Source organism: Rana temporaria, chromosome 4 (assembly GCF_905171775.1).
Source record: "Rana temporaria chromosome 4, aRanTem1.1, whole genome shotgun sequence".
Classification (NCBI taxonomy): Eukaryota; Metazoa; Chordata; class Amphibia; order Anura; family Ranidae; genus Rana; species Rana temporaria.
Window position 1 is genome coordinate 329496298 of NC_053492.1, and position 13591 is coordinate 329509888.

The window sequence follows — 13591 nt, forward strand, 5'->3', positions numbered from 1 at the left end:
GGTTAACTCCCAAACTGCAACTGTCATTTTCACAATAAAGAATGCAATTTAAATGCATTTTTTGCTGTGAAAATGACAATGGTCCCAAAAATGTGTCAAAATTGTCCGAAGTGTCCGCCATAATGTCGCAGTCACGAAAAAAATTGCTGATCGCCGCCATTAGTAGTAAAAAAAAAAACAATTAATAAAAATGCAATAAAACTATCCCCTATTTTGTAAACACTATAAATTTTGCGCAAACCAATCGATAAACGCTTATTGCGATTTTTTTTTTTTACTAAAAATAGGTAGAAGAATACGTATCGGCCTAAACTGAGGAAAAAAAAATGTGTTTATATATGTTTTTGGGGGATATTTATTACAGCAAAAAGTAAAAAATATTGCAATTTTTTCAAAATTGTCGCTCTATTTTTGTTTATAGCGCAAAAACTAAAAACCGCAGATGTGATCAAATACCACCAAAAGAAAGCTCTATTTGTGGGGGGGAAAAGGACGCCAATTTTGTTTGGGAGCCATGTCGCACGACCGCGCAATTGTCTGTTAAAGCGACGCAGTCCCGAACTGTAAAAACACCTTGGGTCTTTAGGCTGCATATTGGTCCGGGGCTTAACTGGTTAATCATTTAAGTGAGATATAAACATTGCCAACACAATAGGAGTACAGAGGATGTGGAGGATGGGACTGTTTAGGATTACAGAGGATGGGGATGATGGGACTGTACAAGAAATCAGGAGATGGGGATTATGAGACTTTATAGAAGTACAGGGGATGGGGATGATGTACATACACTTAGGCTAGTTTCACACTGCTAGGAGTACAGGGAATGGGGCTGATGGGACTGTACAGGAAATCAGGGGATGGGGATGCTGGGACTGTATAATAGTACAAAGAATGGGGATGATGGGACTGTATAAGAGTACAGAGGATGGAAATGATGGGACTGTATAGGAGTACAGAAGATGGGGATGATGGGACTGTATAGGAGTACAGAAGATGGGGATGATGGGACTGTATATGAGTACAGAGGATGGGGATGATGGAATCCGTAGTGGAGAAGGATCTGGGGGTTTTGGGAGATCGTAGTTACATAGTTAGTCAGGTTGAAAAAAGACACAAGTCCATCCAGTTCAACCACAAAAAAAAAGAAACAAACAAAATAAAAAACATAGTACAATCCCATACACCCAACTCCATACCCACAGTTGATCCAGAGGAGGGCAAAAAAAACAAGCAGAGCATGATCTAATTTGCTACAGCAGGGGAAAGATTTCCTTCCTGATCCCCCGAGAGGCAATCAGATTTTCCCCTTGTTCCCCGATCAACTTTACCTACAAATCTTAGTACTCAGTTATATTATGTACATTTAGGAAAGTATCCAGGCCTTTCTTAAAGCAATCTACTGAGATGGCCAGAACCACCTCTGGAGGGAGTCTGTTCCACATTTTCACAGCTCTTACTGTGAAGAAACCTTTCCGTATTTGGAGATGAAATCTCTTTTCCTCTAGACGTAAAGAATGCCTCCTTGTCCTCAGTGTTGACCGTAAAGTCAATAACTCAACACCAAGTTCACTATACTTACTTCTGTATCCGTTGAATGCCTAATGTACCACCAGCCACAGAATACAAAGTTGTTTGCTGTCCGGTGAACGCCTGTGGCCGTTGCGCAAATTTTTGGGGCCTGTAATGGCCGACACTTACTTCTGTATCCGGTGAATGCCAAATGTACCACCAGCCACATAATACAAAGTTGTTTGCTGTTAGGTGAACCCCTGTCGGCTAATTTTTGGGGCTTGTAATGGCCGGCACTTACTTATGTATCCGGTTTTGCACTTAATACTTCTGGTAGGTCAGTGTCCATGTTGTGGGACTATTTGTGCACAGCTAGTAAGTATCTTGTATTTTGTGGCTGCAAATATGACCTAAAGGTTTTTAATATTCGCCTGCCATTAAAGTCAATGGGGCCCGGCGCGAACTTGCGGTTCGTGGATATTTGCGATCGTTCGTGGTTAGCGTTCGCGAACCGTCCCGTTGGATGTTCGTCCATCACTAGTCCTACTATCTTTTGCAATCTGTCTTTCGTTTTGAATTTGTGCATCCTTGATTTCCTTTTTACATATCCTGTTATATTCTTTGTAACATTTAACCACTTAAGACCCGGACCAAAATGCAGCTAAAGGACCAGGCCCCTTTTTGCAAATCGGGACTGCGTCGCTTTAACTGACAATTGCACCACGTGGCTCCCAAACAAAATTGGCGTCCTTTTTTCCCCCACAAATAGAGCTTTCTTTTGGTGGTATTTGATCACCTCTGCGGTTTTAATTTTTTGCACTATAAACAAAAATAGAGCTACAATTTTGAAAAAAATGCAATATATATATATATATATATATATATATATATATATATATATATATATATATATATATATATATATATATATATATATATATATAAAAAACATTTTTTTTCCTCAGTTTAGGCCGATACGTATTCTTCTACCTATTTTTGGTTAAAAAAAAATCGCAATAAGCGTTTATCGGTTGGTTTGCGCAAAATTTATAGTGTTTACAAAATAGGGGATAGTTTTATTGCATTTTTATTATTTTTATTTTTTTTACTACTAATGGCAGCGATCAGCGATTTTTTTCGTGACTGCGACATTATGGCGAACACTTCGGACAATTTTGACACATTTTTGGGACCATTGTCATTTTCACAGCAAAAAATGCATTTAAAATGCAATGGGGTAGATTCAGGTAGCTTTGCGCTTTTCTTACACATGCGCAGCGCAGCTCAATTGCGCTACGCCGGGGCAATAGTGTGAGATTGCCACCTGATTCAGGACGCCTTTTCGCGTAAATATGCACCTGCGTAAAGTAAATTTGAGGGCGCAAGCCTGCGCAAGTGAAAGTGGGTGTGCCCCTATGCAAATGATGGGCTGACCGTTCAGCAGTGGCTTACGCCCGGCGTATCCTCGACGGAGCATGCGCAGATCGAACACTTACATGTGCGCATGCGTGCAACTGCGCCTGTCCTACTTCCTGGGCTACGCCGGCACACCTGCTTGCACTGAGCAAAAAAATAGGGGCAGACATGCGCAGGTCCTGTGCAAAATTACATCCTGCTTTTTTCACCCCCCCTGAGCAAGGTAATTTTGCCCCTTATTTGCGATGGCACCTCCTCAGAGGGTAAAAAAGAGGAAAAATAACTTAAATTCCTCAGAGATGGAGGTCATGCTGGCGGCACTCACTAGGCATAATGCTGCCCTGTATGGTGCCCAGCGCAAAAACACCACCATAGCACAAAGGATGGCTATCTATGAAGCCATAACGCTGGACATCAATGCGCTCGGGAATGAGGAAAGGACATGGGAGGAGATACAAAAGAAATTGAACGACATGCGGCGTCGGGTCCGGGACAAACTTGTGATAATACGCAAACATGCCAGGGGCACGGGAGGAGGACCAGCCTGCCCATTGCGTTTGAATGCGGAGGAGGAGGTGATCGCGCAAACTTTGTCGCTGGAGCAGGTGGAGGGAGTCCCAGGCTATGATTCCACTGTTGGGGACTTGGGGACAGGTAAGTGTGTTTTATCTCATATTTGCTGTGTATCATGGTAGGGGGTAGAAGGGAACATGTGACAAGTGTGTGGCTCCAGCAACATGTGTTTTTTTGTGTCATCCACAGATTGAGGATGAAGCTGGGCCGTCGTCGGCTGCAGGGCGACCCACGCCATCCCCACATCATCATGGGGTCCAGTCAGCCCCCATGCAGATACTGGGCATGTTGGTGGAGGAGGAGAGCGCCCATAGGCCATCTATGGAGGAGGAAGTGGTGGAGGAGTCTATTGACCTCCACCAGGAGGACTCTATCTACCTCCAGGAGGATCCCACCATCCCTGACCAAGCCACCCCCCCCCCCCCGACCATCACGTCATCCCCCTCCAGTGTCCCTCCCACCAGTGTCGCCCCCTCCAGTGTCCCTCCCACCAGTGTGGCCCCCTCCAGGCCAGCCCCCTCCCCGTCTTCTCCCTCAGTACGTGCCCCAGCCTCTCCTCCCAGGAAGGCTCTCTCTAAAACGAGGGGTGTACCCTCAGGCCTCCGAGAAGGGCTGCAGGAGGAACAGGGCCGGCAGACACGCCATATAGGGGCCATGGTGGGAGATTTGAGGCGGGTGGCAGACAGCCTGGCCTCCTCCTCCTCCTCCTCAGTACAGCAAGCCCTCACCCTGCATGCAGAGCTGGGGAAAAAAGACTCAGAGAGCCTGGAGGAAGTGAGCTCCAACTGTCTGGCCATGGTCACCTGCATGGTGGAGCAGCAGGGCGCCACAGCTTTGCTGACAGCGGAGGTGAGCAGGTTGGCAGGGGCGGTAGAGGCCAACACTGCCGCTGTGCGGGAGGAGGGGAGACTTACCCGGTGGCACCAGCTGAACAATATCACCCGGCAGCTTCGGATGCTGGCCCAAACAAACTGTGTGCTCACCCGCCTGGCCAACGCCATGGAGGGCAGGCAGGCACCACCTGCCAGGAGTGACCAAGTAGGGGATGCTGCTCCCCCCCCCCCCCCCCTCCATCCCCACCCCATGCTCCATCCCCACCCCATGCTCCATCCTCAGCCCAGGCTCCACCACGCCGACTGAGGAGCCAGAGCTGGGGCACCCTTGGCACCAGGATGTCCAAAAGAAAAAAAAAATTCCTGCGGATCCTTTTTTTTTTTTTTTAAATATCGATTTGTGCTCAGATAATGAGCTTTTTATATTTAGTTGTATTATGCTCATATTATGAGCTTTTTTATTTTTATTTTATGCTCAAAGTTTGAGTTTTTTTTTTATTTTGTAGTCCCTACACACGGTGAGGAGTGTATACTACAGTGTGACTGGTGTGTGAATGGGGGGGGTGTCACTCCTGCTGGAAAAGGGGTGTCACCCTCTGCCATGTGAAAGGTGTATGAATGTACAGCAACATAATTGGAGCCTTGGCGCAGCGTTGCTGCTTCCTAATACCGTGTGGTATCCTTGGGTCTAATCCAATTTTTGGTGCATGTGGGGTGTGTGTGCTAGGGACCACAGTGGTCTGCACGTGTGCATTCTACTTGTGACATGCTTAATGTGTGTGTTTAACGTGAAAAGAGACGTTCCACGAGACCACTCCTGATTGCTCTTCCCTCAGTAGACCGGGTAGAGTTTCTTGGGGGGGGATTGTGTGGTTGGGGGGTCAGGTCATCACGTATGTCAATCTGCAGGCCCTTTCTCACGGCGTAGTTGTGCAGAATGCAACATGCACCGATGATCTGGCACACAAAGTTTGGGGAATACATCAGGGTACCCCCAGACTTATCCAGGCATCGGAAATGGGACTTCAGGAGGCCAAATGTGCGTTCCACCACTGCACGGGTACGTGTGTGTGCAGCATTGTATCTTTCCTCTCCTGGGGTTTGGGGGTTCCGGAATGGAGTCATAAGATGGGGTCCAAGTGCATATGCCGCGTCACCTGGAAGGGAAAAGACAGGAGGATGTTAGTCATGCATTTGCCCCTCGTGATGTCTGCATCATGGGGGGGGCAGTCATACCTGACACCCATGTCACTCACCAACCAGCCAGCTGTCCCCATACACGTTCTGTTCAAATTCTGTTGGGATGGGGCTCTGACGGTATATGAAGCTGTCATGACAGGACCCGGGGGGGTTTGGCACGGACGTGCCATATGAGGCATTGGGCATCCACTATCACCTGTACATTGATTGAATGCCAATACTTCCGATTGCAGTATATATGCTCTATGTCACGGGGGGCTGTAGTGCCACATGTGTGCAATCAATGGCCCCCACAGTGCGTGGGAATATGGCAATTTGATAGAAATCTGTCACTGCCTTCTGCCACAGGTCCTCCTGGGTGGGTTTGATGAATTGATTGGCCATGCGTCTGAGGATTGAGGGGACAACCTGGTGCACACATCTGCTCATGGAGGATTGTGACATCCCAGCCACAATTCCACCTGTGCGCTGAAAAGATCCACTTGCCAGGAAATGCAGTGTTGCCACTACCTTGACCAGTGGCTCCACTGCATGTCCACGATGTGTCTTGCTGGTGATGTCATCATGCAGGGTTGTGGCTAATTCCAGGATGACTTCAGGGCTGAATCTAAACATGCGATACACCTCCGAATCCCCCATGGCAAAGATGTTCCTGCGCACTCGGTATAGCCTCTCCCGTGCCTTCCTACGAGTCGGTTCACTCAGTAGTATTGCTAGAACCATAGCTGCCCCTGTCATGTTGGCACACAGATGTGAGGTCCAGAAAGTGTGGGTGCTCTGCTTGTTCAGCTCGTCCGTAACGGGGCTGCTGGAGCTGCTCTCCAGCTGACCTGTGGACGTCTGTTGTCAAGTTGCCCCTGCTTTTATGAGGAGCAAGTTTGCCCTGGTCGAACAGCTTGCGCGCTTTGTGCGCAAACTGTGACTCACACGCGCAGGTTTGTGAATCAGCGTTTGTTCCTCATTTGCATATTTGCTGAGGGAAAACAATGGGAGCGCAAGATGCACCCAGCGTAAAAATGCACATTAAATGCGCAGGCGGAGACAAACTACATCCGTAGGAAGAAGCCTAATTTCAGGCTTAGCTCTTTTTCTGGGTCATCCGCATAGTTGCCTGGGCGCAAATCCGTACTTACGCGGCGCATATCGAGAATGCGTCCGCGCAAGTCGTACCTGAATCTGGGCCATTGTTTACTGTGGAAATGACAGTTGCAGTTTGGGAGTTAACCACAGGGGGCGCTGAAGGGGTTATGTGTCACCTAATGTGTGTTTACAACTGTAGGGGGGTGTGGCTGTAGGTGTGACGTCATCGATTGTGGATCCCTAAAAAAAGAGATCACACGATCGATGACACCGCCACAGTGAAGAACGGGGAAGCCGTGTTTACACACAGCTCTCCCCGTTCTTCATCTCCGGGGACCAATCGTGGGACTCCAGCGACGATTGGGTCCGCGGGTCCCGCGGTCCTGGTCAGGGAGCTTCGGACCGGGTCGCGGGAGCGCGCCCGTGACCCACGGCTGGGCTAAAAGATCAATGTACATATACGTTGATGTGCCCAGCCGTGCCTTTCTGCCGACGTATATGTGCAGGAGGTGGTCCTTAAGTGGTTAAAAGACACTAGTGTTCCTTCATTTTTATATTTTTAAAAGCTCTTTTCTTATTGTTTATAGCTTTTTTAACTTTGACCGTGAGCCACATAGGTTTTATTTTTAGCCTTTTAAACGTATTGCCCATGGGAATATACTTTGCAGCGAGTTCACAAACAGTCTTTTTGAAGAATTTCCATTTCTGTTCTGTGTTTATCCGTGCCAATATTCCCTCCCAGTCTAAGTCCTGGAGAGCAGCCCTCATCTTTGGAAAATTTGCTCTCTTGAAATTAAGTGTTTTTATCTTTCCTGTATGTATTTCTTGCTTACAGCTAACATCAAATTAAATCATGTTATGGTCATAAGCTTAATAATAACATGCAATGCCAAGCTGTGGTTTCCAAAACGAGCAAAGTCCTTTCTTGTTTTAAGAGAGGTATGGACTCCAGAGAGATAGATATAATTTTGCCCCCAGGTAAGGAATAATACACGTGACCGGAAGTGACGTGGAGTCCGTCCATCCGTCCGTCCGGAATTCAGTCTTATCCCTGTTTGGCCTTACTTTCTGTAAGCATACATTTTTATTTTATTAAATCCATCTGCTTTTACGTATTTCACAATAGGAGCCTCTCTTTTTTCCTTTGTTAATGATTGCCTGACCCCACTGTGAGCCTCCATTTTTCTGAAGACCAGCACTGCTATTGGGAGTATCAGGAAGTTATATACTGAGGACACCATCTACGCAGCTAAGCCTGTTTGCAGCCATACAGTGCCTATGACTCATAGGATCGAGGTAAGCGATCTGTGAGCCCACTGATTAAGAAGATCTGCATCTGAAGCACGTTTAGTTCTGACCTCATCTGGAATATGCAGTTCAGTTTTGGGCACCAGTTCTCAAAAAGGATATTGGGGAACTGGAGAAAGTGCAGTGAAGGGCAACCAAACTGATAAGAGCTATGGAGGAACTCAGCTATGAGGAAAGATTAGAGGAACTGAATTGATTCTCTCTCGAGAAGAGGAGAATAAGGGGGATATGATCAACATGTACAAATATATAAGGGGTCCATATAGTGAACTTGGTGTTGAATTATTTACTTTACGGTCAACACAAAAGACAAGGGGGCACAAAAGATTTCATCTCCAAATACGGAAAGGTTTCTTCACAGTAAGAGCTGTGGATGGAATGGAATAGACTCCCTCCAGACGTGGTTCTGGCCAGCTCAGTAGATTGCTTTAAGAAAGGTCTGGATACTTTCCTAAATGTACATAATATAACTGGGGATCAGGAAGGAATTTTTCACCCTGCTGTAGCAAATTGGATCATGCTCTGCTGGGGTTTTTTGCCTTCCTCTGGATCAACTGTGGGTATAGAATTGGGTATATTGGATTGTATTATATTTTTTTTTTGTTATGGTTGAACCGGATGGACATGTGTCTTTTTTCAACATGACTAACTATGTAACTATGTACAGGAAATCAGGGGATGGGAATGATTGGACTGTATAAACCCCCGTACACACGGTCTGACTTTTGTCCAGCCAAAATCACATCAGAATTCCAACGGAATTCCATCGGAGTAAAAGAGAACATGTTCTCTATCTAAACTCTAAACAGAATTCCTCAGAATTTTCGATGGAAAAAGTCCGCTGGGGCATACACACGATCGGAAATTTTTCCATCGGAAATTACGATCGTGTGTACAAGGCATAAGTGTACAAAAGATAGGGAGGATGGGACTGTATAGGAGTACAGAGGATGGAGATGACGGGGCTGTACAGGAAATCAGGGGATGGGGATGATGGAACTATATAGGAGTACAAACGATGAGGATAATGGGACTATATAGGAGTACAGAGGATGAAGATGATAAGGCTATATAGGATGTATCGGATATCCGTGTATCGACCGACCGTGCCAAAACGTGGTGACGTAAAACACTACGACGAGCCGAAAAAAATGAAGTTTAATGCCTCTGAGCATGCGTCGACTTGATTCTGAGCAAGCGTGGATTTTGATCCGATGGAGTTCCACACAGACGATCGGATTTTTCTATTGTTTTTTTATCCATAGGAAAAATGTAAAACATGTTCTATTTTTTAACACTGATGGAAAAAAGACAAATGGGGCCCACACACGATCGGTTTGTCCGATGAAAACAGTCTATTGGTCTGTTTTTATCGGACAAACCGATCGTGTGTACACGGCTTTAGGGATTTGGAGAGAGATAAGTAAACACTACAGATATATGTGCTTTGCTCAGATTCCATGACTGAGGTTTACAACCACTTTAAGTTCTATTTTTGGAACATGTTACTTTGTGAAGCTTGAGCTTTACTGCAAAAAACAAACAAAAAAACAATTATTGTATAATAAACGTACGTTATTTCTGATTTCTTCTCTGAAAAGACCCTAAGACAAAAATCTGCCTCTTCATGTGGCTCAAATGTTGTAGGAATAATCATGTAGTCCCCAGGTGGAAGAGTGAATCTTTGGGAGATCTCTCTCACGTTAATATATGTTTTGCTTCTTCCTTTAGATGCATTGAACTTGAAAAAATCTTTTGTCATCTGGGACTGACTTCCAGGACACTGCACAGAATGAGTACATCATGTTAATATCACAATATAAAAATTATCCATAATAATACGAATCATTTATACCTACAACCAAACCAAACCTTAGTACCCTAAAATTGTAACATAACTTTGAAAAATATCTTACAGTAAATCCTAAGTAAAGCCTTCAATTCAATTTATAGTTACTACCAATTATTGCATTACACCTCACAATATGTAGCCTTCACTATAACACTGTGCAGTGTGTTCCAGAATAATCTGTGTGGTAAATGAAGTGCCAGTGCTTCCAGTTAGGCCCTAATAAATATCCTCTGGACCAACACTAAGGCCTAGTACACACGAGAGGATTTATCCGCGGATACGGTCCAACGGACCGTTTCCGCGGATAAATCCTCTCGAAGATTTCCGCGGATTTGGATCCGATGGAGTGTACTCACCATCGAATCGAAATCCGCGCCGAAATCCCATCGCGATGACGTGTCGCGCCGTCGCCGCGATGACGCGGCGACGTGCGCGACGCTGTCATATAATGAATTCCACGCATGCGTCGAATCATTACGACGCATGCGGGGGATCCATTCGGACGGATTGATCCGGTGAGTCTGTACAGACCAGCGGATCAATCCGTTGGGATGGATTCAAGCGGATAGATTTTAAAGCATGTCTTCAAATTTCTATCCGCTTGAAATCCATCCCAGGGGATAAAAATCCGCGGAAACAGATCCGCTAAGGGGATCTATCCGCGGATCAATTCCAGCGGATGGATCCTCTCGTGTGTACGGGGCCTAACTCCCATCCAGTATTTCTGAAGCACAAGTACTTCTAGAAGAACAAGATGCCCCTGGTATAATTAGAATGTTTTTTTTTCACATAATTTCCACCAGGCAGGGATCACTCTAGCCATAGCACTGTGGCTAGAGTGTATTTAATATGTATTGTCATAGTGTCACCCAGAGTTAGTACTTCAGCAACCCACTCTAAAGAGCTGACTGGGGCAGTCTGTGACTGGTTGAATCCCGTCTGGTAGTGGAAAATGTCTTGAGGTTGGAGTGTGGTGTTTGCGGCGTGGGGATATGTCTCTGCTGTGTCTGATCAGCATGGGCGGGATTGGTAGCGCACGCCTGCAAATAGTCCCCATTCCACCTATAATAATGGTATAATCTTAATATGCATTATTCTATGGAATAGCACAAAATAAGGATTCCTATCAGCAGAAATTTGAGAGCTTGTGAGCGTTTTTAGAGTCAGGGAAGGCGTCCATGTTTTAAAAGCATAACGGCTTCATTTGCTAAGAGCATACATGCTCTTGTAATATATGTTGTAATATGGTGGCCGATTTATGTGGGATGTTATATTATTTATATATATATATATATATATATATATATATATATATATATATATATATATATATATATATATATATATATATATATATATATACTGTATATGTGTGTATATTGTATTATAAGTCCAAAATTGACCAGGCCAGTTGACATTTGGTACCTGTTAAGATAATTACATGTTACACATATATAGGTAGATTCACGTACGGCGGCTTAACTTTGTGCGGGTGTAACGTATGTTATTTACGTTACGCCGCCGCAATTTAGAGAGACAAGTGCAGTATTCACAAAGCACTTGCTCCGTAAGTTGCGGCGGCGTAGCGTAAATTGGCCGGCGTAAGCCCGCCTAATTCAAATGTGGAAGAGGTGGGCGAGTTTTATGGAAATTATTCGTGACCTCACGTAAATGACGCTCCAAATCACGTTGCAAATAGTCAATGCTTTCGACGTGAACGTAACCGACGCCCAGCCCTATTCTGAATCAACTTACACAAACGACATAAAACGTGAAAAATACGACGCTGTGCCGATGTCCATACTTAACATTGGCTGCGCCATCTTTTTGGTGGTTTATCTTTACGCCTGAAAACGCCTTACGTAAACGGCGTATCTTTATTGCGACGGGCGTGTGTACGTTCGTGAATAGGCGTATCTTGCTGATTTACATATTCTAGGCGTAAATCAGCGTATACGCCCCTGGCGGCCAGCGTAAATAGACAGCTAAGATACGACGGCATAGGAGACTTATGCCAGTCGTATCTTAGCAACATTTAAGCGTATCTCAGTTTGAGCATACGCTTAAATGTACGATGGCGCGGATTCGGAGTTACGACGGCGTATCTACTGATACGCCGTCGTAACTGTACATGAATCCAGCTACAAAAGAGGCTTGTCGATTGTCAATATGCAAAGAGACAGGATAAGTCTATTTTACAAATCAAACATGTAATTACATGTTACACATCAAAAGACGCTTGTCGATTGTCAATAGGCAAAGAGACAGGATGAGCCTTTTTTACACATTAAACCAATCAAACCATTACTCAGGCCACATGTAATCGAATTACATATTAGAGGGAGCATATTAGTATGCAAGGATGCAAAATTAGGAATAGGTGATGATTGAAGCCGTCTTCGGCTGGGGTCATTACCTGTCACTCTGAAAGACAGGATGTAGATCAAAGACGGCCAAATTGCTCAGCTATTCAGTGGATAGAAAAATATAATTCTGGAGTTCAGTCTTGTCTCTCAGAATATATTCTCTATGTATTTTTTGATATAAAGGCACAGGTCTAGGAAGAGATTTGAATTATATTCTCTGTTGGATTTTGTATAGTCTGTGGACTTTGGACTTTGTTCGTTATTGGAAGTAAAATAAAATGCATTCTCTGGAGAGCCTAGTGTGTTGCTGCGGAATAACAAATTAATAGTCATCATACTAACATCTAAATATCAATTATCTAACCGGACTACACATGGAGATTGAGATCACTACACATGCGTTCCCTGCCCAGACACACCCACAAGACTTTAGCCAGCATTGTATTCATGTATTGTATTCATTGTATTGCATTGGACATTCTGTTAGAGGGATGCCCTTATATGTTGTTTCCTGTGCGAAGGGGACATCCTGTGATGACCACTCCCATGGGGGAGGTGATTAGCTGCTGCAGCGATCACTTCCTGATTGTGAGGGCTTTTGTGACAATAAAAGGAGCCATGAGGAGCTGGGCAAACCAGTGATTGCTGGGATGCTGAGCTGAGAACTTACAAGATGGTGGTGTTTGGTTATTGAATGAATGGCAGACCGAATGAATGGTGAGTGAACATTAGCCTAAGATGGATTATTTCAATAAGATGAAGTGTGTGCTTATAAGCACAAGGCAAAATGGCTGTGTACTCTGCATACAAAATATTTTTCCACTACAAGCACCTAAGTAGATAATGAGGACACCCTGGTTAAAAATATGAGTACATTTATTTAGTAATTTCAAGCAGACATTGCTTTTAACCTTTTTTTGTATACTATACACCAAAGTTTTTTGTATACTATACACCAAAGCCTAACTCCATGGCCCAGAAAAACAATTTCCAGTAGACATGTGCACTGCCAAAAAAAAAAGTTTTTTTTCGTTTGTTATTTTCGTTTTTTTTATTTTTTCGTAAATTCGGGGAAAAAAAATGTTTTCGTTTTTGTTGCATTCGTTTTTTTTTTTTTTAGGAAATTCGGAAATTCTGGAAAATCGATAATTTTTTTTCAGTTTTATTCGTTTTTTTGCTTTTTTCGTAAATTCGGGAAATTCGAAAATTCGGAATTTCTCAAATAAAAAAAAAACTACATTTTTTCGTATTTCCGAAAATTCTAAATTGAAAATTCGGAAATGGAAAAATTCGAAAATACGAAATTGAAAAATTCGAAAATGAAAAATTCGAAATTTCGAAAATGAAAAATTAGAAATTTCGAAAATTAGAAATTTCGTAAATTAGAAATTTCGAAAATTAAAAATTCGAAAATTAAAAATTCGAAAATAAAAAATTCGTAAATTCGAAAAATA

General features: G+C 43.9%; 1 protein-coding gene across 1 annotated transcript in view; it reads right to left on the reverse strand.

Moving 5' to 3' along the window:
- CAPN9 (calpain 9) overlaps positions 1–13591 on the reverse strand; it is a 1050568-nt gene that overhangs the window by 463549 nt on the left and 573428 nt on the right. The window contains exon 11 of the mRNA XM_040350717.1: positions 9494–9702. Coding sequence (XP_040206651.1) covers positions 9494–9702 — 209 coding nt within the window. The remainder of the gene's footprint in view (positions 1–9493; positions 9703–13591) is intronic.